General features: G+C 44.1%; 1 protein-coding gene across 1 annotated transcript in view; it reads left to right on the top strand.

Moving 5' to 3' along the window:
* Nucleotides 1-11,505, top strand: part of TSPAN15 (tetraspanin 15) — a 489,817-nt gene extending 478,312 nt beyond the window's left edge. The window contains exon 8 of the mRNA XM_044055759.1: nucleotides 11,124-11,505. Within this exon, the coding sequence (XP_043911694.1) occupies nucleotides 11,124-11,276 (153 nt within the window). The 3' untranslated portion in view covers nucleotides 11,277-11,505. The remainder of the gene's footprint in view (nucleotides 1-11,123) is intronic.
* The last annotated feature ends 10,594 nt before the right edge of the window (nucleotides 11,506-22,099 follow it).

The following is a 22,099-nucleotide window of genomic DNA, read 5'->3' on the forward strand; positions in this document are numbered from 1 at the left end:
GCACGACGTAGTCGGGTGTCGCTTTTGTGCTAGGTTTAATAAGCGCAGCATTAAACGTAGGTTAGATTGCGCTAGGCTTGTCTTCGGTAAGCGGTGTAATTATAATATGCCGTCGGATCCTCCGACGCCCGCTACCACGAAGAAGCGCAAAGACAAATCTTTAAAGTCCAGGCAGGATGAGTCGTCCGTTCGGACGCCGGTTCTTTAGAAACTACGGTGGAATCTGTGGATCCAGCCGAGGTTTCAGTTGAGTCTCAGGGGGAGGCTTTGATTTTGCAAGATGTGGCCTCTCAGGACTCAGGTCAGGCTGAGGGGGCCTCTCAGGTTGCTGTTCTCCCTTCCTTGCCTAAGGTGGTTAGGCCTTCTCCTTCTGTCTCTAAGGCTCCTTCCAAAGGCAGGCCTGGTTTGCCTTCCACGAGTGTCAGTCCTAGTTCTGCAGGTTCTGTCCCTAAAAAACACATGCTTAAAATGGCAGAAGATTTAATTTCTTTAATCAGAGGTTCTATGCCCCCTCCTGATAAGAGGCCTAGGGTGGAGCAGAGGTGGAAAGTTTGGAGCAGGCTTCAGATTACTCAGAGTCTTCGGCTGAAGACATTCAGGATTTTCCTCCTTATTCTGATTCAGACGCAGAGGATTCCACCCCTTCTGCTTCTCCTCCAGAGGATTTTTCTTTTTCAGAAACCCTGCATTCTATGAGGGAACATTTTAAATGGGAAGGTCAGGATTTCTCAGACTCCCGAAAGAGGCTTAGGGAATTTTTGTTTTTACCACAGCATAGGCCCTTGGCTATACCTCCTGTTTTGGATGTTGTTCAAGATGTTTTCTCTGAGGCTTCCCTTAATCCAGACTCTCTGCCTCCTGCGCCAGTTAAGCCAGACAGGTATTACAGAGTACCTGAGGCGCATAAATATCTGTATAAGAGTCCAAGGGCTGACCCAGAAACTATTAGCCAGGGACCTAAGGGTGTCAGGGCTTCTGTTGTAAAGAATCCAGTTCCTATAGATAAAGATGCTAGAGCTTTGGATAGATGGAGTAAGAAAGTGTATACCTCTTCCACTTTAGCAATGAGGGCTTTGAATTGCCAGTTTCATATGTTGAAGTATCAGAATTTTCTCCTTACTCAACTAAAATCTAAAATGGATGCTTTGGCAGAGGGCATAGAGTGTAAAGAATTACAGGATTTGGTGCATGCCTCTGAACAGGTGGGTAAGCATTCTTTGCAGTGTGGTTTCGATGCTTTACAGGCTTCTTCCCGGGTGGCTGCCACCGGTTCAGTTATTCGCAGGCACGCCTGGCTTAAGGATCAGAATTTGTCAGAGCATGTTAAAACTAGAATTTTGGATGCTCCTTTACAGTCTGAAGTTTTGTTTGGTTCTCCTGTGGAGTCTGTTTTGAAGAAAATGGAAGACAAGGCTAAGTCTATGCAGACTGTTAAAGATTTTTTGCAGGTGCAGCCTCCTAAGTTTAGCAGGAATTGGCCTACTAAGGGATGGGCTTATCCTTCTTCTGATTTACAGTCTAGGGGTAGATCTAGACGTGGTAGGGGCAGAGCTCAGAGTTCTTTCAGGCCTAGAACATGGAGTTCACCTGCACAATCTACAGGTGAGGGCAGGGGCCAGTCCTTTCGTAAACAGGCCCAATGACCTGCATCTTCAGCTGCCAGATTCTTCCTGTCTGGCAGCTCCTTTGGGAGGAAAGTTGGCACTCTTCAAGCAAAACTGGCTTTTAATCACCCAGGACAAATGGGTGTTGGACATTATAGACCGAGGCTACAAGTTTTATTTCCATACATTGCCTCCTTTCAAAGGCATGCCAGACGTTCCTCCTCAGCAAAGGGTAGAGGCTCACAAGCAGATGTCCTTCATGGATGCATCTGCAGTCATAACAAATGGGTTGTCCTGTCATCAGGCAGGCCTTCGGTCGGCCGGATTCCAAAGTCTGGGTCCGGCTTCGGCTGATGTCGCACTCCACCCGACGTCATCTCTGCTGGTCTTCGGGTATAAAGGCATCAGCCGACGCCATTTTCCTCAGTCTTTCTTGCCGCGTGGCGCCCGAAGCAGAAGCTGTTCGCAAGTGCCGGTCGGTCAGATCCAGAGATTACTACTACCGAATACTACTTCGAAGACTTCTAAAAGCTAAGTACCCGTTGGGGACTCTTTCTTGCCTCAGCCGATGTCAGAAAAAGTCAATAACTGTTTAACTTGTGGGAAACAAATACCTCATAAAGATTTCCACTCTTACTGTTTGCCATGCTTAGGCCCAGACCACGACGTAGCAGCCTGTTCGGCCTGTGCTTCCTTCAACCGACGAACGCTTAGGCGTCTGTCGGAGTTTGCTGAACAGTTTTTCGGCTCAGATTTTGCGTACATTATGCCGTCGGATCCTCCGACTACCCAAATTGTTAAAAAACGCAAAGAAAAAGACCGACACTCGCGGTCCGCGGTTTCGGCCGAAACCACGGTTAAGCAAGCCGCGAGTGTCTCGGTTTCGGCCGAAACCGAGAAAACTGGTCAATCTTCAGCCGAATCCTTGACTACTACTGAGGCCCCTGCTACCTTACCTGAATCAGCCTCAGAAATTTTGCCTACAACTGTGGTTCCTAGTGATTTATCAGACACCATCCCTTTGGATGTCTCTACCCCAGCACGTGGTGCTGCTAGGCCTCCTGCAGCCATGTCTATTAAGGCCTTTACCAGGGCTAAAGCAGCTAAATCTGCTAAATCAGTGCCTGTTAAACCCCCCTCACTCAGGCCCACTTCTAGTTCACAAATGCTTACTCTGGCAGAAGATTTAATATCCTTAATTAGGGGATCCCAATCTCACCCAGACAGGGCCTCTCAGCCCCCAGAAAAGAGACCTAGAGCAGAGCCCCCCGAGCCTGTGTCCTCTGATGATTCTGCGGATGACTCGGACATTACTGACCAGCCAGAGGCTCCTTTTTCCAATTATGAAGATTCCGATGCTGAAGAATCCATTCCAGCTGCCTCTCCACCAGAGGAATTCTCCTTTGGGGAAACCTTACATGCCATGAGAGAACAATTCCAATGGCAGGGACAAGATTTCTCAGATTCAAGAAAAAGGCTTAGGACCTTTCTGCACTTACCACAACATAGGCCCTTAGCTATACCTCCTGTTCTGCCTGTTGTGGACGATGCATTTAATGATGTCTGCACTGCACCTGATTCTTTACCTCCAGCCCCTGCCAAACCAGATAGATTTTACAGGGTGCCAGACACTCATCACCACCTATACAAGGCCCCACTTGCAGACCCCGAAACTATATCCCAGGGACCTAAGGCAGTAGCCTCGACCACAGCAAAAAAACCCTATTCCCTCTGAAAGGGAATCCAGGTCCTTAGAGAGATGGGGAAAAAAGTCTACACCTCTGCTACTCTCTCAGCTAGAGCTTTAAACTGTCAGTTTCACATGATCCAATACCAAGAGTTTATGCTTGATCAGTTAATTAAAAAGCTGTCCTCTGATGAATCTTTAGATAAGAAATATGTATTAGAAATGGTGAATAACATTCAACAGGTTAGTAACCATTCCTTAAAATGTGGCTATGATGCACTGGAGGCTTCATTTAGATCAGCCATGACTGGCACAGTGATAAGAAGGCATGCATGGTTGAAAGAACAGGTCTTACAGGATCATGTTAAAGCAAAGCTATTAGATGCTCCTATGGATAAGGCCAGTCTATTTGGGGAACCTGCCCAGCAGGTAATGAAGAAAATGGAAGAAAAGGCAAAATCTGTACAAACAGTTAAAGATTTCTTACAGGTTCAGCCCCCAAGGTTTAGCAGGAACTGGCCTGCCAAAAATTGGTCCTTTCCTGACACCACAAGATCCCAAAGGGGCAGGAATAGACGCTCTAGGGGCAGAAATCAATCCAGAGGAGGTGCCTACAGAGGACGACAGTGGCAAGGCAATAACAGAGGCACAGACACAACCACTGCCACTGCAACAGGACAATCACAGTGACTTGGCTCTGACTCCGCCTACCAGGGAGCAAATAGCAGCACCATTAGGCGGAAAGTTAGCCTTATTCTCGAAAAATTGGCACTATATCACAAAAGACAAGTGGATTTTACAAACCATAGACCAAGGCTACCGGTTCCACTTCCACACCTTACCAATAAAACGAGGAATGCCAAACCTGCCTCCAAATCAAAAAATAGAAGCTCTGCAGCAGATAGCGGAATTAACAAAGATGAGAGCTGTGGAAAGAGTACCAATAACAGAACAGGGCAAAGGATTCTACTCCAGACTCTTCCTAGTGCCAAGAAAAGAGAAAACTTGGAGACCTATTCTCGACCTGTCCATCTTAAACACATACATCATTGTCCCAAAATTCAAAATGCTGACCCTACAGCAACTTCTTCCCATGCTGGGCAAGGAGTGTTGGCTGGTAACTCTAGATCTCAAGGAGGCATACCTGCACGTCCCCATTCGACCAAATTGCAGAAGATACCTCAGATTTCTTGCAGGATCAGAGCATTATCAATTCTCAGCATTGCCCTTTGGCTTATCTACTGTGCCCAGAGTATTCACAAAATGCCTGGCATCAGTAATCGCCACTGCAGAGTACAGGGAATCCAAATTTATCCATACCTGGACGACTGCCTGTTACAAGCGGACAACAAAAGCAAGCTGACAACAGATTTACAAAGGGTCATTTACTTGCTACAAGCCCTGGGATACACAGTCAATTTACAAAAGTCAAGGCTGATACCATCCCAAACAAGAACTTTCTTGGGCGGAATTGGACACAGTAAAGCAAATGGCATTCCTAACTGCAGAAAAACAAAAGAGCTCCTCTTTACTTCTTGGCATTAACAAAGCAGAACAAACTAACAGCAAGAAAAGTTCTGCAGGCCTTGGGCTTCATGGCATCATGCATAATCTTGGTCCCACATGCCAGACTGCATATGAGAAAGTTACAGTGGTACCTAAAGAATTTATGGTCTCAACACAGGCACAGCTTAGAAACAGAAATACCACTAATCCCATGCCTAAAACAGGAGTTCCTATGGTGGGCTCAAGCATGCCAGTCAAACCCAGGCTTACCCTTCCACAACTTTCGAGCAAGCAAAACCATCACAACGGACGCCTCAGACCTAGGATGGGGCGACATGCTGGACAAATGCGCATAAGGACTGTGGACTCAGGACCAGCAGCACCTACACATAAACCAAAAGAAATGCTGGCAGTAAAACTGGCAATCCAAAAATTCAGACCATTCCTCAAAGAAGGCCATCTGATGATAAGGACAGACAACACCACAGTCATGTGGTACATCAACAAACAGGGAGGCACTCATTCATACCCCCTATGCAGAATGACTTTGGACCTTTGGAATCTGGCTCTCAGCTACAACATCCAGTTACAGGCAATATTTGTACCGGGAAAAGAGAACACCCTAGCAGACATTTTAAGCAGAACCACCTCGGATGCCCAGGAATGGATGCTACACCCGGACATCTTCAAGGCCATCGCAAAGAAATGGGGAATGCCACAAATAGATCTATTCGCTTCCCCACTCAATCACCAGCTCAAAAAATTCTGCACAAGGACATTCCACCCACTTGCATGGAAGGTGGACTCTCTATCCTTCAGCTGGAAAGGCCTGATAGCATATGCATTTCCACCTCTTCCCTTGATGCACAAGGTACTACTGAAAATCAAAGAGGAACGTCCAAGGATAATTTTGATAGCTCCGAACTGGCCAAGACAACACTGGTACCCATTGCTGAGGAGCATGTCTCGGGAGGAAATGTGGTCAATACCCCTGATGCCTCTGATGTTAACTCAGAACAACTACAACATCATACATCCAAACCTAAAAACCTTGCAACTGACTGCCTGGAACATCACATAGCAGCAACTAACCCAGACCTTTCCCAAAGGGTCAAAGACATTATCCTTGAAGCCCGCAGACCTTCAACAAGAAGGAACTATGCAGGAAAATGGAAAAGGTTCGTCATTTGGAGTACTGAAAGAGGAAAAGATGTGTCGAACATAGATATTGCTAACATTCTGGAGTACTTGGCAGAGCTTCTACATACAGGCCTGTCCTATTCCTCCATTAAGATACACGCATCAGCTATTTCAGCAGAATACAGCTTTGATCCTCCTGTCTTTTCACATCCTCTACTCAGGCAGTTCCTCAGAGGGATCAAGAATGTAAAACCTTCTAGGAAACCACCATTACCAGCATGGGACTTGAACTTTGTACTAGAAAAGTTGACACTCCCTCCGTTTGAACCAGCAGCAACAGCAGATCTACAACACCTGTCATGGAAAACTGCTTTCCTACTGGCTATTACTTCAGCAAGGAGGGTTTCGGAACTACAGGCCTTAATGGCAGTTCAACCCTTCCTAATCTTCCATCAAGATAGGGTGTCCATGAGAACTAATCCTACATTTATGCCTAAGGTGGTATCCAGAGTGTCTTTAAACCAGGCAATCCACCTACCTACCTTCTTTCCCAATCCACAAAACAGAGGTGAAAGAATGCTGCATACCTTGGATGTACATAGACAGTTACGCTACTACCTGGACAGAACCAAAAGTAACAGAAAAACTGACCAGCTTTTTGTAGCCTATGCAGCAGGAAAGGAAGGAAAGCAATTTCCAAACAGACAATCTCCAAATGGATAGGAAATTGCATAAGATTCTGTTACTCCTACCATGGAAAACCAATTCCACAGAACATAAGACCTCATTCTACAAGGGCTACAGCCACTACCACAGCTTTCTTACGAGGAGTGGCAACCAAGGACATTATTGAGGCGGCTACTTGGACCTCCGTGCATACATTTGCCAAGCATTATAATTTACCTCTATATTCTAGATCCCGAGCAGGGTTTGCCACTGCTGTACAGCAAGGGATCCTAACTACACCATAATTTTTATTCCTCCTCCCCTAGTTTTGGCTATGGTATTCTACCCATTTGTTATGATTGCAGATGCATCCATGAAGGACATAGTACAGTTTTGTACCTACCATAAATGTAGATGTCCGAACTGGATAGCATCTGCAGTCAGGATTACCCTCCCTCCTTCCCCTCTGTGGTACTCCTAGGGTATTTACCCTCCTAATAGCTAGCTGGGGGGGGAGTCTCTTATGGTGTATTTGTTTGTATATATGTACATACATGCTTATTTTTTGTGTTTGTCTTATACTATTTTGGAAACATTGGCATTTATCCAAAATTTAGCTTTCCAAGAGGGCAATTGGCATCTGGGGCAAGAAACACTGAGGAAAATGGCGTCGGCTGATGTCTTTATACCCAAAGACCAGCAGAGATGACGTTGGGTGGAGTGCGACATCAGCCGAAGCCGGACCCAGACTTTGGAATCCGGCAGACCGAAGGGCTGCCTGACGACAGGACAACCCATTTGTTATGACTGCAGATGCTATCCAGTTCGGACATCTACATTTATGGTAGGTACAAAACTGTACTATTTCTTTACTTCTTCAAATGGGGGCTATACAGCAGGTCCCTCTGTCAGAAGTGGGCCTAGGATTTTATTCTCGCCTGTTTCTAGTACCAAAGAAAGGAAACACTTGGAGGCCAATTTTGGATTTATCTATCCTCAACACATACCTGCACATTCCAAAATTCAAAATGTTGACGTTGCAACAACTTCTACCTCTGTTGGGCAAAGATCACTGGATGGTAACTCTGGATCTCAAAGAGGCTTATCTTCATGTTCCTATCAGGCCCAGTTGCAGGAGATACCTGCGTTTTCGGGCTGGGACTTTACATTATCAGTTCTCTGCATTGCCCTTTGGCTTATCTACTGCGCCCAGGGTGTTCACAAAGGTTCTGGCTCCAGTGATAGCCTTCTTACGGTTAAGAGGAATACAAATTTATCCTTATTTGGACGATTGCCTGATTCTTGCTCAAGACAAGTACGAACTTCTTCATCATCTACAGTATGTGATGGCAGTGTTAAGGTGCCTAGGGTATTCTGTGAACGAAACAAAGTCCAGTCTAGTACCCTCTCAGGAAATGTGCTTTCTGGGTGTGAGACTGAATACAGCTTCCCAGATGGCCATTTTGACCCCGGACAAGCAAAAGAACCTTACACTTTACTTCCATCAATTGTCTCTACGGTCCAGGCTGACTGCAAGGACAGTCCTTCAAGCCTTGGGGTTCATGGCATCTTGTATTCTGGTGCTTCCCAATGCCAAACTGCATATGAGGAAGCTACAATGGTATCTCAAAAATGTATGGACACAACACTGCCAAGATCTAGACACTGTCATTCAAATAATACCTTGCATTCAAAAGGAATTTTTGTGGTGGGCTCAGGAATGTCACCTAAACAAGGGACTCTCTGTGACCCGACCAGAGCCGAGTCAGATTTTAACGACAGATGCCTCGGACAAGGCTTGGAGAGCACACCTCAATGGAAAATGGGTTCAAGACACGTGGCCTGCCAGACTTCAACATTTACATATCAACTTGAAGGAGATGTTAGCAGTCCAATTTGCATTGATGGCTTTCAAGGATTTACTTCACCCAGGGCAGGTGTTGATTCTAACAGACAACACAACTGTCATGTGGTACATCAACAAGCAAGGGGGAACCCATTCGTACCCACTTTGCAGGCAAGCAATGATTTTGTGGGAGACTGCTCTCAGTTTACACCTCAATCTTCAAGCAAGGTTTCTACCAGGAGCACAGAACTCCTTAGCAGATGTTTTGAGCAGACAGATAGTGGATCCCCACGAGTGGAAATTGGATCCTCATGTATTTCGAAAATTGACAGTGATTTGGGGAACTCCAGACATAGATCTGTTCGCTTCTCCACTAAATTTCCAGTTGCCAAAGTTTTGCACAAAAATGTTTCATCCCACAGCTTGGAAAGTGGATGCTCTATCGTTCAGTTGGAGCAATCTTCACGTCTATGCCTTTCCGCCTCTGCCTCTCCTCCCCAAGGTACTTTTGAAGGTCAGACAAGACAAGCCCTCCATGATTCTAATAGCTCCAGATTGGCCTCAACAGCACTGGTACCCTCTGCTGAGGAGTTTAGTATGGGAGCCTCCATGGCCTTTGCCTTCGATTCCACACCTTTTGTCTCAGGAGGGCAATCATTTCCTCAATGTCAGGATTCAGTCCCTGCATCTAACAGCCAGGCATATTCGGTTCTAGAACCTGGAGGATCGCAGCTTCCACAACAAGTTTTGAATGTTATTTTGGAGGCCAGAAGGCCTAGTACAAGGAAAGTTTATGCTGATAAATGGAGGAGATTTTTAATTTGGAGCAAATCAAAGAGCTTTGATGTTTCCAGGCCTGATTTAAGTGTTTCTCTTCAATATCTTACAGAATTATTAGACAAGGGTTTGTCTTTCTCCTCTATAAAAGTTCATGCTGCAGCCATTTCTGCTCACTATGACTGTGACCCTCCATTATTTTCTCATCCTTTGTTTAAGCAATTTCTTAGAGGGACAAAGAACATAAGACCCCCACGTAGAGCTCCTACTCCGGCCTGGGATCTCAATTTTGTGTTGGAAAAGCTTACTTTACCTCCTTTTGAACCTGCAGCTACTGCTGAGTTAAAGTTTTTGTCTTGGAAGACTGCTTTTTTGTTGGCCTTTACGTCTGCTAGAAGGGTTTCTGAATTACAGGCTCTTATGGCGGTTGAACCCTTCCTAATTTTTCATAAGGATAGGGTATCTCTGCGTACTAATCCTACTTTTATGCCTAAAGTGGTTTCAATTGTGGCCTTGAACCAATCAATTCATTTGCCTACTTTTTATGCAGATCCCCAAAATAAAGGGGAGAAAATTTTGCACACTTTGGATATTCACAGGCAGTTGCGTTATTATTTGAGCAGGACTAAAGGGTTCAGACAGTCTCAGCAGTTGTTTGTTTCTTTTGCTTTAGGCTCTCAGGGGAAACCTGTTTCAAAACAAACTATTTCTAAGTGGATTGGTTTTTGTATTGCTTTTTGTTACTCTCATCATGGTAAGGAGATTCCAGCTGGAATCAGACCTCACTCCACTAGGGCTACTGCCACTTCTACAGCTTTTTTAAGGGGAGTAGCTACTAAAGATATTTTGGAAGCAGCTACTTGGAGTTCAGTGCATACTTTTTCTAAACATTACCACCTTCCTCTTTATTCCAAATCTAGGGCTGGATTTGCCACTGCAATCTTACAGGGCATTTTGGCAGCTCCCAATGCTTTATGATTTTGCCAGCCTCCCTTCACCTCTGCTTTGGGATTCTACCCATATGTAAGGACTGCAGCAATGTGAGATGAAGAACATAGTACAGTTTTGTACCTACCATAAATGTAGATGTTCGAAGATCCACATTGCTGCAGTCCAATTTACCCTCCCTCCTTCCCCTCTGTAGTTTGGAATGGTTGTATGGTGTGGGAGGTAGCTGTTATTTGTACATGCCTTTTGGGAAGTATTCTATGTTTGGCTGTGGCCTTTCTTTTTAGGGCCTTCTGACATCTGGGGCAAGAAAAGACTGAGGATATGACGCCGGTCATGCGCTTTTATACCCTGACGCTCTGATGTCAGTTCTGAGCGCCCATGACCGACGTCAGCCTAATACTTTGGTATTCGGGCTGACCGAGGACAGCAGACTACCCATATGTAAGGACTGCAGCAATGTGGATCTTTGAACATCTACATTTATGGTAGGTACAAAACTGTACTTTTCAAGTCCCCATGATGTTTGTCTGATAATTCATTGTATGTCATGTTACTTTTGTTATGTTGCCTTTTCATACCATCTTGTGTTTTATTGTGCAGTTCTTTGGTGTCTTAGTATGTTTGTTGTCTTTTCATACCATCTTGTTTTGTTTTCCAGTTCTTTGGTGTCATAGTATGTTGTCTTTTCATACCATCTTGTGTTTTATTTTGCAGTTGTTTGGTGTCATAGTATGTTTGCTGTCTTTTCATACCATCTTGTGTTTTATTTTGCAGTTCTCTGTTGTTGTAGTATGTTTGTTGTATTTTCGTACCATCTTGTGTTTTGTTTTGCAGTTTTTGGTGTCATAGTATGTCTTTTCATACTATCTTGTATTTTATTTTGCAGTTCTTTGGCGTTGTAGTATGTTTATTGTCTTTTCATACCATCTTGTGTTTTGTTTTGCAGTTCTTTGGTGTTATAGTGTGCTGGCTGTACATAGGCCGAGTTGAAGACTTCATCAGCGAGTTCAACAATGCAAACCGTTCTTTGCTCGATGGATCGCCAGGAGGGGATGAAGTTGAGTTTTCAGGAGGAGGTTGTTGTAGCTGTCCCAGTTGAGTGGGCTACAGTGATGCCATCTGAATGTTGAACATAGTTATATATAATGTACATATACATGTATGTATGTTGCAGATAATCTGTACAGAATTAACACTGCTGTGCAAAACTGCTATCCTACTTGTAGGATATATCTGGTGCTTAGAAATTTTTACTGTGCCTATACAAAATTTAAAAAAGTGACTTTTTTAACAAAATAAATAACAGAAGTATGGTTTGATATATACAATGCTTTGTATCTTTTTTTATTCTAACCACTTTTAGTTTATAGAGACATTCCCAGGTGAGTGAGTGCTGTTTTGCAAGATGTGTAGGTTTACAGGAAATCATTCTTTGTGTTTCCAAGTTAAGTTGTTCACTACTGACCTTTTAATACAGTGCCAGTGACTGTGAAGAATGTAAGTTAAAGGAACACACAGGAGGAATCGATCAGTGCCGCCATCTCTGATACAAAGCGCCTAGTGTCACATGGTCAGTCTTTCTTCCCTAGGAAACCTTTAGAGCACACCCAAAGGTTATAAAACAATAATCTTTTCTGTGGTCAGAGACATGTGTTTGGAAGGACATTCCCACCACCAGAGGATCAACTCTGGTAAGACTGATTCAGTCAGTTTGGACACATGGGACTGACTTCTGGATTCAGCTATTAACAGCTTCAGACCCCTTTTGCTCTCTGTCCTGTTCTTCCTGGAGCCACCACTGTTAGGGGACATCCCATATGTAACACATTGCAAGGTATGTTCTCTGTTTCCAGAGAGGAAAGTTTACATAGTGGGAAGTATGAAGCCCTCTGCAATCAGGAAAGTTGTGAAAGCAAAACTGGTTGTTATGCTGTCTGATTGGGTTTAGCCATACCCCCTTTGGACAAGCAAACATAGCCTATCATTTCTTTGTCCACTGTGTCAGCTTCTCCAGTGCCTTGGCCACTGATTGATCCTGGGTTGCCTGGGTGGTCAAGGCTGCTTTCCTCTGAGCCACAGAGCTGTAAATATAACCTCTGCATTTAGCTCATTGTCTCTTAAGGTAAATGGTGTGGGTTTTCCCTTCTCTGAGGTGGTCGCTAGAGGCATTGACATATACTGGCAGCTGTATTCATTTTTGGGTCTGTGAGCACGCATGCACCAGTGTCATTACTCTGAGGTGGTCGCTATAGGCACTGGCAGCTGTATTAATATTTGTGTCTAGGAGCACGCATGCACCAGTGTCCTTACTATGAGGTGGTCATTAGAGGCACTGACATGCACTGGCAGCTGTATTCATTTTTGGGTCTGTGAGCATGAATGCATCAGTGTCCTTACTCTGAGGTGGTTGCTAGAGGCACTGACATGCACTGGCAGCTGTATTCATTTTTAGGTCTGTGAGCAAGAATGCACCAGTGTCCTTACTCTGAGGTGGTCACTAGAGGCACTGATATGCACTGACAGCTGTATTCATTTTTGGGTCTATGAGCACGCGTGCACCAGTGTCCTTACTCCGAGATGGTCACTAGAGGCACTGACATGCACTGGCAACTGTATTAATTTTTGGGTCTCTGAGCAAGCACGCACCAGTGTCCTTACTCTGAGGTGGTTGCTAGAGGCACTGACATGCACTGGCAGCTCTATTCATTTTTTGGGTCTGTGAGCACGCATGCACCAGTGCCCTTAATCTGAGATGGCCGCTAGAGGCACTGACATGCACTGGCAGCTGTATTCATTTTTGGGTCTGTGAGCATGCATGCACCAGTGCCCTTAATCTTAGGTGGCCGCTAGAGGCACTGACATGCACTGGCAGCTATATTCATTTTTGGGTCTGTGAGCACGCATGCACCAGTGTCCTTCGAGGATGTGGTAGCATCTGTAGGGATTACAATTTAAGATATCAACAATGTGTGAAGCAGAGCGGTCAGCCCCACCCCACACCAAGCAGTCATCAAAGCCAATGCTGTTGTGATTGGTTAATGACAGATTTCTAATTCCTACCTGAAATGCAGTCACTTCTGGTTCTAAGGCACACACTCCAAACTGATGAATCTGGTTTCCTTCCATTTTGATTTGTAGAAATTTACTGTTTGTGCTGACATTGTTTGGCAGTCCCGCCTTCACTGTCTTTGACTGTTAAGCTGGGGGAGCCCATCAGTCCTTTTTCTAACTTCGCATTGCTATAGCAGACTTATTGATGTGTCTGTTCAAGTAAGTGAGTAGTACGTAATGTAGAGCCATTGTACTGCTTTCACCTGACTGCTGCTGGGCCTTGTTTCAGGACATTTAGATCAGATTTATTTACTTTACTTGTTGTTCACTAAATGTAGTACATTTATAGTCAGGGCAATTTGGCCATGATGCCAGGGCAAAGTGTGGGAATGCTGCTGAAATTGTATGTGGTAGTTTAAGTTGGATTGATACATGCTTTGGTGAGTGAACAGTTCTGTTGATTTATGAAATGTTTTACATCAGAATGGGTACATTGGTAATGATTTTGTTTGCGTTTTAGGGATGCTTCACACCAACTCTAACTCAGGTTTCTTGGGTCCCCTCTTCAGTCTATCATTTTGAAGGGTGGCATGTCAGGTGGGCAATAACCCCTCCCCCCTGTGCTGTCTACTTCACTGTCAGTACTGAATCTAAATCTAAACTGTTGCAGGGATAGAACCACCAATTTTCTTACTTCTTAGCATCAAAGACAAGTGTGCTTCTTGTTCAGCCACTGGCATTGCACCTCTGTGTTGCTAATGGGCTACAGTCCTTGAAGCCTAGAGATGCTATATAGATGTAAAACTGATTTACAGCACCTGTGAACCATGCAAGAACAGCGCTTCAGTCCATTTAGTGCATCTCTATTCGCTTATCCCGTGACTGTCTTTCAAAAGTGCATTCTCAGTGATTTTTCCAGAGCCTTCCTTCCAACTGATTTTAGGTATGTAGTTCATTCTTTTGTACCACTGTAAAATGTGCACTTGTAGCATCTTTCTCCGGTGCCCTGATTTGCATGATGTTATTTTTCCCCTGCAGTGCATTCTCTTGTTTGTTCTTCTGTGGTTACACCTGCTCCCTCCTCAGTGTCAGCTTTTGTGGCTGCCCTAGGTATATGTGTTCATTTCGTAGTGTCTTTCCTGTGGCATCTGCTATGTTTGTGTGTGCTCCTTATTATCTGCTTGAATGGCTTGGCTACACGTGCATGTGTTCATACATTCTACTTCTGTACATTTTCTTGTAGCCTGGTTAAACACGTGCATTCCTAAGTACATGTTATAGCTCGGTTAAACATGTGCATTCCTAAGTATGTGCAGTTATAGCTTGGTTAAACGTGCATTCCTAAGTATGTGCAGTTATAGCTCGGTTAAACATGTGCATTGCTAAGTATGTGCAGTTATAGCTCGGTTAAACATGTGCATTCCTAAGTATGTGCAGTTAAAGCTCGGTTAAACATGTGCATTCCTAAGTACATGTTCTAGCTCGGTTAAACATGTGCATTCCTAAGTGTGTGCAGTTATAGCTCGGTTAAACATGTGCATTCCTAAGTACGTCCAGTTATAGCTCGGTTAAACATGTGCAGTTATAGCTCGGTTAAACATGTGCATTCCTAAGTGTGTGCAGTTATATCTCTGTTAAACGTGCATTCCTTAGTATGTTCAGTTATAGCTCCATTAAACATGTGCATTCCTAAGTATGTGCTGTTATAGCTTGGTTAAACGTGCATTCCTAAGTATGTGCAGTTATAGCTCGGTTAAACATGTGCATTCCTAAGTATGTGCTGTTATAGCTCAGTTAAACGTGCATTCCTAAGTATGTGCAGTTATAGCTCGGTTAAACGTGTGCATTCTAAGTACGTGCAGTTATAGCTCGGTTAAACATGTGCATTCTAAGTATGCGCTGTTATAGCTCAGTTAAACAAATGCATTCCTAAGTATGTGCAGTTATAGCTCTGTTAAATGTGCATTCCTAAGTATGTGCAGTTATAGCTCGGTTAATCATGTGCATTCCAAAGTATGAGCTGTTCTAGCTCAGTTAAATATCTGCCTCCCTCAGTACAGTGGCCGCAGTACAAGAGTGAAGAGGCAAGCAGTATCAGCAGTAGCTTTAGAGAAATTACTTACTGCGTATAACACTGTATATCTGTATACTAGGATTAATTTCTGCATAGCTCAGTCTCTCCTGTGAGTTAATTATAGATTTATTTATTGATTGATTGACATTTGTTGAATTGGGAAGTCCAATTGCGTCAAAGGTACCCATTTTCAGTGGAGGCCCAGAGAGAGAACCTTCACATAGAGTATAAGCAGTTACAGTTCAAACTCACAAACTTAAATATTACAAGAAATAAAGGCTTACAAAATTTGCATATAGCAATTGAGAACAATTTACAGAAAAAAGTATAGATACAAACTTCTAAATTACAGCTCAACTTCTGAAAATTTTTTCATAATATGACTTTAGCAAATATAGGACTCTTGTCCCAGTAGAAGAGCAGGTTGTGTTTGCATGTACATTAGTAAGTATATGACACTTAAAGGTAAGATACGGTGCATAAAATAGGAGGGAGAAAGCTAGGAGTAGTCTTAAGTAAGATACAGGATAGGAGAGAGTATGCCGGGAGTAGTCTACGATAATATACAGGATAGGAGAGAGTATGCTGGGAGTAGTCTTAAGTAAGATACAGGATAGGAGAGAGTATGCTGGGAGTAGTCTAAAGTAAGATACAGGATAGGAGAGAGTATGCTGGGAGTAGTCTAAAGTAAGATACAGGATAGGAGAGAGTATGCTGGGAGTAGTCTACGATAATATACAGGATAGGAGAGAGTATGCTGGGAGTAGTCTAAAGTAAGATACAGGATAGGAGAGAGTATGCTGGGAGTAGTCTACGATAATATACAGGATAGGAGAGAGTATGCTGGGAGTAGTCTAAAGTAAGATACAGGGTCACGCAATAGCAGAAAGTTGGCCTTAGAGTAGTTCCTGAATATTCCAGGGTTAGCTGGGGGCCCAGGTTTTATTTTTACGTCAAAGGAGACCATTTTGCTGTCTGACCTTACCAGGGAAGGCATTACACTAGGGGGTGTGTGCAGCACTCTCCCATATTAGTGAGAACCAGGTCCAGTATGGTTGCACGCGTTTTGTTTTTTTTGACAATCTGGTCTAAGGAGTTTGTATCTACAAAATCCAGGAATCTCTTTGCCTATACATTTGGTGTCATAGATGATTACCAGTTAATACTAGGCGACCATGATTATGGTATTGGGTTGGATGGTGTTTCCAATTAGTTGAAATACATGGTATGTGTTTCCTGGGTCATAGAGGGGGGACCTATAGCTTGCAAGGAAGTTGAACTGGATTTTGCCTCTGGTGATTTCAACGTGGAGAACCTCAAGTGCATTATCCTGTTTCACCAGCCTTGAAGTTTGTTTATTTTTGATATAAATTGAGACACCTCCACCCTTAGTCCCTGTCTGTGTAGTAGCTGGTCTAAATCTGTGGAATGCATTATGATCTTGCACTGTCATTGTAGTATTCATTGCTTTAAACCATGTCTCAGTGATTGCATAGATGTCAGCATTCTCTAGGGTGAAGAGAGCTTCTAGGGAGTGGAGGTTTTTGTTTGGACTCCTAGCACTGAGCAGGAATACCTTTAGATTTTATTGGTTTTGATTTGCTATGTCAGAAGTACTTTCACTTTGGCATTGCCTATGGGGGAAGATAATGTTTTATCCAATATTCGAAAGCCTAGAGGGGAGAGGTGCAGACCATCCCTCATAAAGCAGCATGGTCCATTTAGCCATCTCCTTCCATGCTGACAGATATTGCACCCCCTTAGAATGACACCAGAAACTAAGCAATTATTAAAGCCAGTCATCTTTTGTTTGTATTGTGACATCCTCCTTGGAGAAGGTAAAATGCTGCTCAGTGCTAGGCTCATACCAGCCTGGGACACACATTCCAAGAGCTCCATGATGTCTGTCTTCATATAGTCTAGGGAGGTACATCTACAGTCATTTACACCCACATGGACTATGACTCATAGTGGTGCTTGTGGTCCAGTGATCTGAGTGTATACGTAATGTGGCAGATCCTAGCCCCTGATGAGCAAGTGACTGTGACTTTCTCCTTACTCAGCTTGGTGAGAGGGACATCAGTTTGTTTCACGGAGTCTCCAGTGACTAGAATGTTGGATTGGGTGGTGGTTTGTATTATGGGCTTAGGAACAGAGGTTCTATGAAATATGGCTGTATGTGTTGATGGGGTCTGTGTTTTCTTGGGAAATGCAATTTCCATTGACCAGCTAATCCTCGAACACTATTCATGGAAATACCTTCTTATCAAGCACTCATCATTGTAAAGAAAATCATCGAAAGACATGCTGCAGGTAGATTGGACATGCTAAAAGTGGCCCTAGGCATGAGTGCGTGCGTGTGTGTGCCTTCTGTGGAAAGTTGGGTGCCGGGCTGGCAACTCGACACCGTAAAAGCTCCACTGCCAATCATGAGCGGACAAGGTGATCTGCTGTGGCGACCCCTAACTGGGAAAAGCTGAGAGAGAGAGAGAGCCATAGTTGGCCAATATACACACAATGGAAGGTAGTATGCACTTAATGGTTTGCCAGGGATAAGGAAATCTGAACATACCCAAACTGCGATGCCATATGCTCAAATTGAGAAAAAACCTTTGGCAATAGTGTTTACATGTTCCCATTTTCATGATTATATTTATGGTTGAGCTATCCAGATTGAAACTCATCATCAACCTCTAATTACTATTTTAAAGAAGCTTATGCATTCAGGTCCAGTCAGATTACAAACTGATGCTTAAATTACAAAAAAAACTAAATACTAGTTCTCTCGCTCTTCGTAGTGGATGTGGAACCTGGGTGACCACAGTGCAAAATCTGGATCTATCCTTGTAAGGAAGCAGGAACAACACCTTTAGGACCTTTGAAAATAATGCCATCTTCCATCTTCCATCAACATTTCATCTCTGTAAGGAAAATAAGTTTGCACTTCAGATGGTACACTAGATTGCTCTGATGGCCATCCAACATTAATGCAGTGGCAAAGCTTCTGCAAAATTGGATCAGTCTTTGTGTGATCTCTCAGTTCATCAATTCTAGTGGTAGAGAAGTTATGCAATGCCATCAAGTCAAAGTCTAAATTCTCTACTTCAAGCTGTTCCATTGTATTTCTGGGCAGTCTGGATAGGGTATCAGCCAGATATAGTTTGCTGTGTGTATAGACCATTTTGAAGTTCTACTTTTGCAATTTGAGCATCATTCTCTGTAATCTTGCTGGAGCTGAATGCGTAGACTTCTTTAGAATAGTAACTAGAAGTTGGTTCATAGGTAGGTATTAGGTTATCAGCCCAAGGGCCTAAGTAAGCCTAGCCAGCAAAGTTCCCTGGCTTATGCCAACCCAAGAAAGTTAATTTCCTGTGCTGCTGTCGAGCAGAGACACAGAAGTGATCCCTGGGGTGCATTTCCTATTTCCCATCCACTCATCAAGATTTTTCTTGAGTGTTAATGAGGAAATTTGCTTGACATAGATGTGTAGCTTGTTCCAGAGTATGGGAAGTCTCTGGGACAGGAATCTATCCCTCCAGCAAGTCCTGCTTATTGTGGTGACAAGGTTTAGGTCCCTAGAGTTTGTAACTCGGAGGGATTGGGATTTCTTTAGGTGTAGCGTGTCCAACAGCTCTGGGTTTGACATAGCTTTATATGTTAGGCAGAGATCACCTCGGAGTAGGCGAGTATAGCTGGAGTTTTTTGAGACAATCAGTGTAGGGCATCTGTTTGAGGCCAGTAATTTTCTTTGTGAGGTACTTCTGTGGCCTTTCCAGTTGCTGCAGATGTCTTGTGAGGTACATTCCAAAAGGGGCATTGTACTCTATAATGGGTCTAATTAGTGTCGAGTAGAGGGGAACAATGACCTCTTTTTTTTTTTTCCTGGATGAGAACCCTATTGTGATGAGGTGTGCCATGTAGAAGGATTTCCTGACTACTGTGGCAATGTGATTATCAATGGAGAGACTACTGTCCACCTGGGTCCCAAGGTCTCTTATCACATGTTTGGTGACTGCCACCTATGTGGTAGCTCATGGGTACAGAGTTTTTACCAAAGGGGATAACAATGCACTTTTTGGCATTGTGCTTGAGGCCATGGCCCTGACACCAGGCATCTGTCTTAGTGAGGACCTTCTGTAGGATGTCCACATCATTTTGGGACTTGACTATAGCTCCTAGTTTGCAGTCATCTGCAAACTTCATTAGCCAGAGGCCTTCTGTGTTAGCCTGTACTTCAGAGAAGTAGATACCAAACAGGAGAGGTCCCAGGACTGACCCCTGTGGTACTCCATGTGTCACTGGTTTGAAGTCAGATTTGGAGTCTGCAACTTATACAGTGTTGGTTCTGTCACTGAGCCAATTGGCAACCCATCTTGTGACATAGGGATTTATACCTAGTTTAGCGAGTTTAGCAATAATTCCAGAATGGGGGATGGTGTTGAAAGCCTTAGCGAGGTCAAGATAGGCTGTGTAAACCACATTACCCTCGTCTACGGCTTTGGTGACTGCCTCAAAAAAGTTGTGACCAGGTTCAGGAAGCAAGATCTGCCTTTCACAAACCCGAACTGGGTGGGGTCTAGAGTTTGGAGGTTACCAATGTCTTTGTTTATGAATTCCATGATACGTTTCATGGCCTTGCAGACCAGGCTCGTCAGGCTAATAGGGCGATAGTTCCCAGGGCCAGTGGTGGCTTTCCCTTTGTGGAGTGGGTTAACTGTTGCTGTGCGCCATTCAGTGGGCACAAAGCCTGACGTAAGGCTATGATTGAACATGGTGCTTAGGTGGGGAGCCAGTTTGTTCTGATATTCATGTAAAATGCAGCCTGGGATGTTGTCCGGTCCCATGGATGCTGTGTTTTTGGCTTTAGAGTGTGCTGATTTTACCTGTGAAGATGTTCATCGTGTTACCCTGCTGCAGTCATCACACTTGGGTTATCCTGTCGTCAGGCGGTCCCGCAGTCGGCCGGATTTCCAAAGTCTTGGTCCGACGTCGGTTGCTGTCGCCTCATCCCTGACGTCAGTGCGCCAGGGGTACATATATTGCAACCGACGGCATTTTCTTCAGTCTTTCTTGCCGCGCAGTGCCCGAAGCAGAAGCAGTTCGCAAGTGCCGGTCGGCGGACTCCTGAGATTTTCGAATTCGAATTTCAGACCGAAGTCTTCTATAAAGCTAAGTACCCCGTTGGGGAAACTTTTCTTGCCTCAGACCGATGTCAGAAAAAGTTAACAATTGTATTTCTTGTAGGAAGCAAATATTTGCAATGATAACTCAAAGATGGGGCCTACCAAATATAGACCTGTTTGCCAGTCCTCAAAACTACCAGCTGACAAAATTTTGTACAAGGACATTCCACCATCAAGCTTGGAAAGTGGACGCTCTCTCCTTCAGTTGGAAAAACCTGACAGCATATGCCTTTCCTCCATTACCTCTTCTCACAAAGGTTCTTTTGAAGGTCAAGAAGGAGAAACCTCAAATGATTCTCATAGCCCCAGACTGGCCACGCCAGCACTGGTACCCGCTATTGAAGAATATGGCTCACAGCCCACTATGGATATTGCCTCAAATACCTCATTTACTCACGCAACAAGACAAGCAGATTCTACACAGCCAGATCAAAACCTTAAACCTGGCTGCATGACAAATCAATTAAGCATCCAACCAGCCCCTCTTTCACAAGCAGTACTGGATGTTATTCTAGAAGCCAGGAGGCCAAGCACCAGGAAGACTTACTCGGACAAATGGAAAAGGTTTTCTGCTTGGAACCAAGCTAAAGGCCAAGACACAACACAGCCTCATATGCCTCACATTCTGCAGTATTTAGCTGAGATGTTGCATAAAGGACTTTCCTTCTCCTCAATTAAAATCCATGCTTCAGCTATTTCAGCTAACTACGACACAAATCCACCTTTATTTTCAAATCCACTCCTAAGGCAGTTCCTCAGAGGGGCAAAAAACATTAGACCACCTAGGAGAGCTCCTACACCAACATGGGACCTCAACTTTGTTCTGGAAAAACTAACGCTTCCTCCCTTTGAACCAGCTTTTTCTGCAGACCTTCAGTTCCTATCTTGGAAGACTGCCCTGCTCCTGGCAATAACTTCTGCTAGGAGAGTTTCTGAATTACAGGCACTTATGGCAGTGGAACCTTTCCTCATATTTCATCAAGATAGTTTCTCTACGAACTAATCCTTCCTTCATGCCTAAGGTGGTTTCCAGTGTAGCTTTAAATCAAACCATCCATCTACCCACTTTCTTCCCCAATCCACAGAACACAGGTGAGAGACTCCTGCATTCCTTGGACATTCACAGGCAGCTTCGATACTACCTGGATAAAACTAAGGTTTTCAGAAAAACTGACCAGCTCTTTGTTTCCTATGCTACAGCTTCTCAAGGGAAGGCCATATCCAAGCAAACCATTTCTAAATGGATAGGCCATTGCATACGATTCTGCTATACCCATCATGGGAAACCAGTTCCTCCTACCATTAGATCCCACTCTACTAGGGCAACAGCTACCTCTACAGCCTTTCTCAGGGGGGGTTCCTACCAAGGAAATTTTAGAAGCTGCAACTTGGAGTTCTGTACACACCTTCACCAAACACTATCACTTACCTCTTTATTCCAAGTCTAGAACAGGCTTCGCCACTGCAGTTCTGCAGGGCCTCATTGCCTCCACTAACCCTCTCTGATGCCTCTACCCTTCCTTAGCTTTGGGACTCAACCCAAGTGTGATGACTGCAGCAGGGTAACACGATGAACATAGTACAGTTTTGTACCTACCATAAATGTAGATGTTC

The sequence above is a fragment of the Protopterus annectens genome, chromosome 14.part0 (genome assembly GCF_019279795.1).
Source record: "Protopterus annectens isolate FY-2018-M chromosome 14.part0, PAN1.0, whole genome shotgun sequence".
NCBI lineage: Eukaryota > Metazoa > Chordata > Ceratodontiformes > Protopteridae > Protopterus > Protopterus annectens.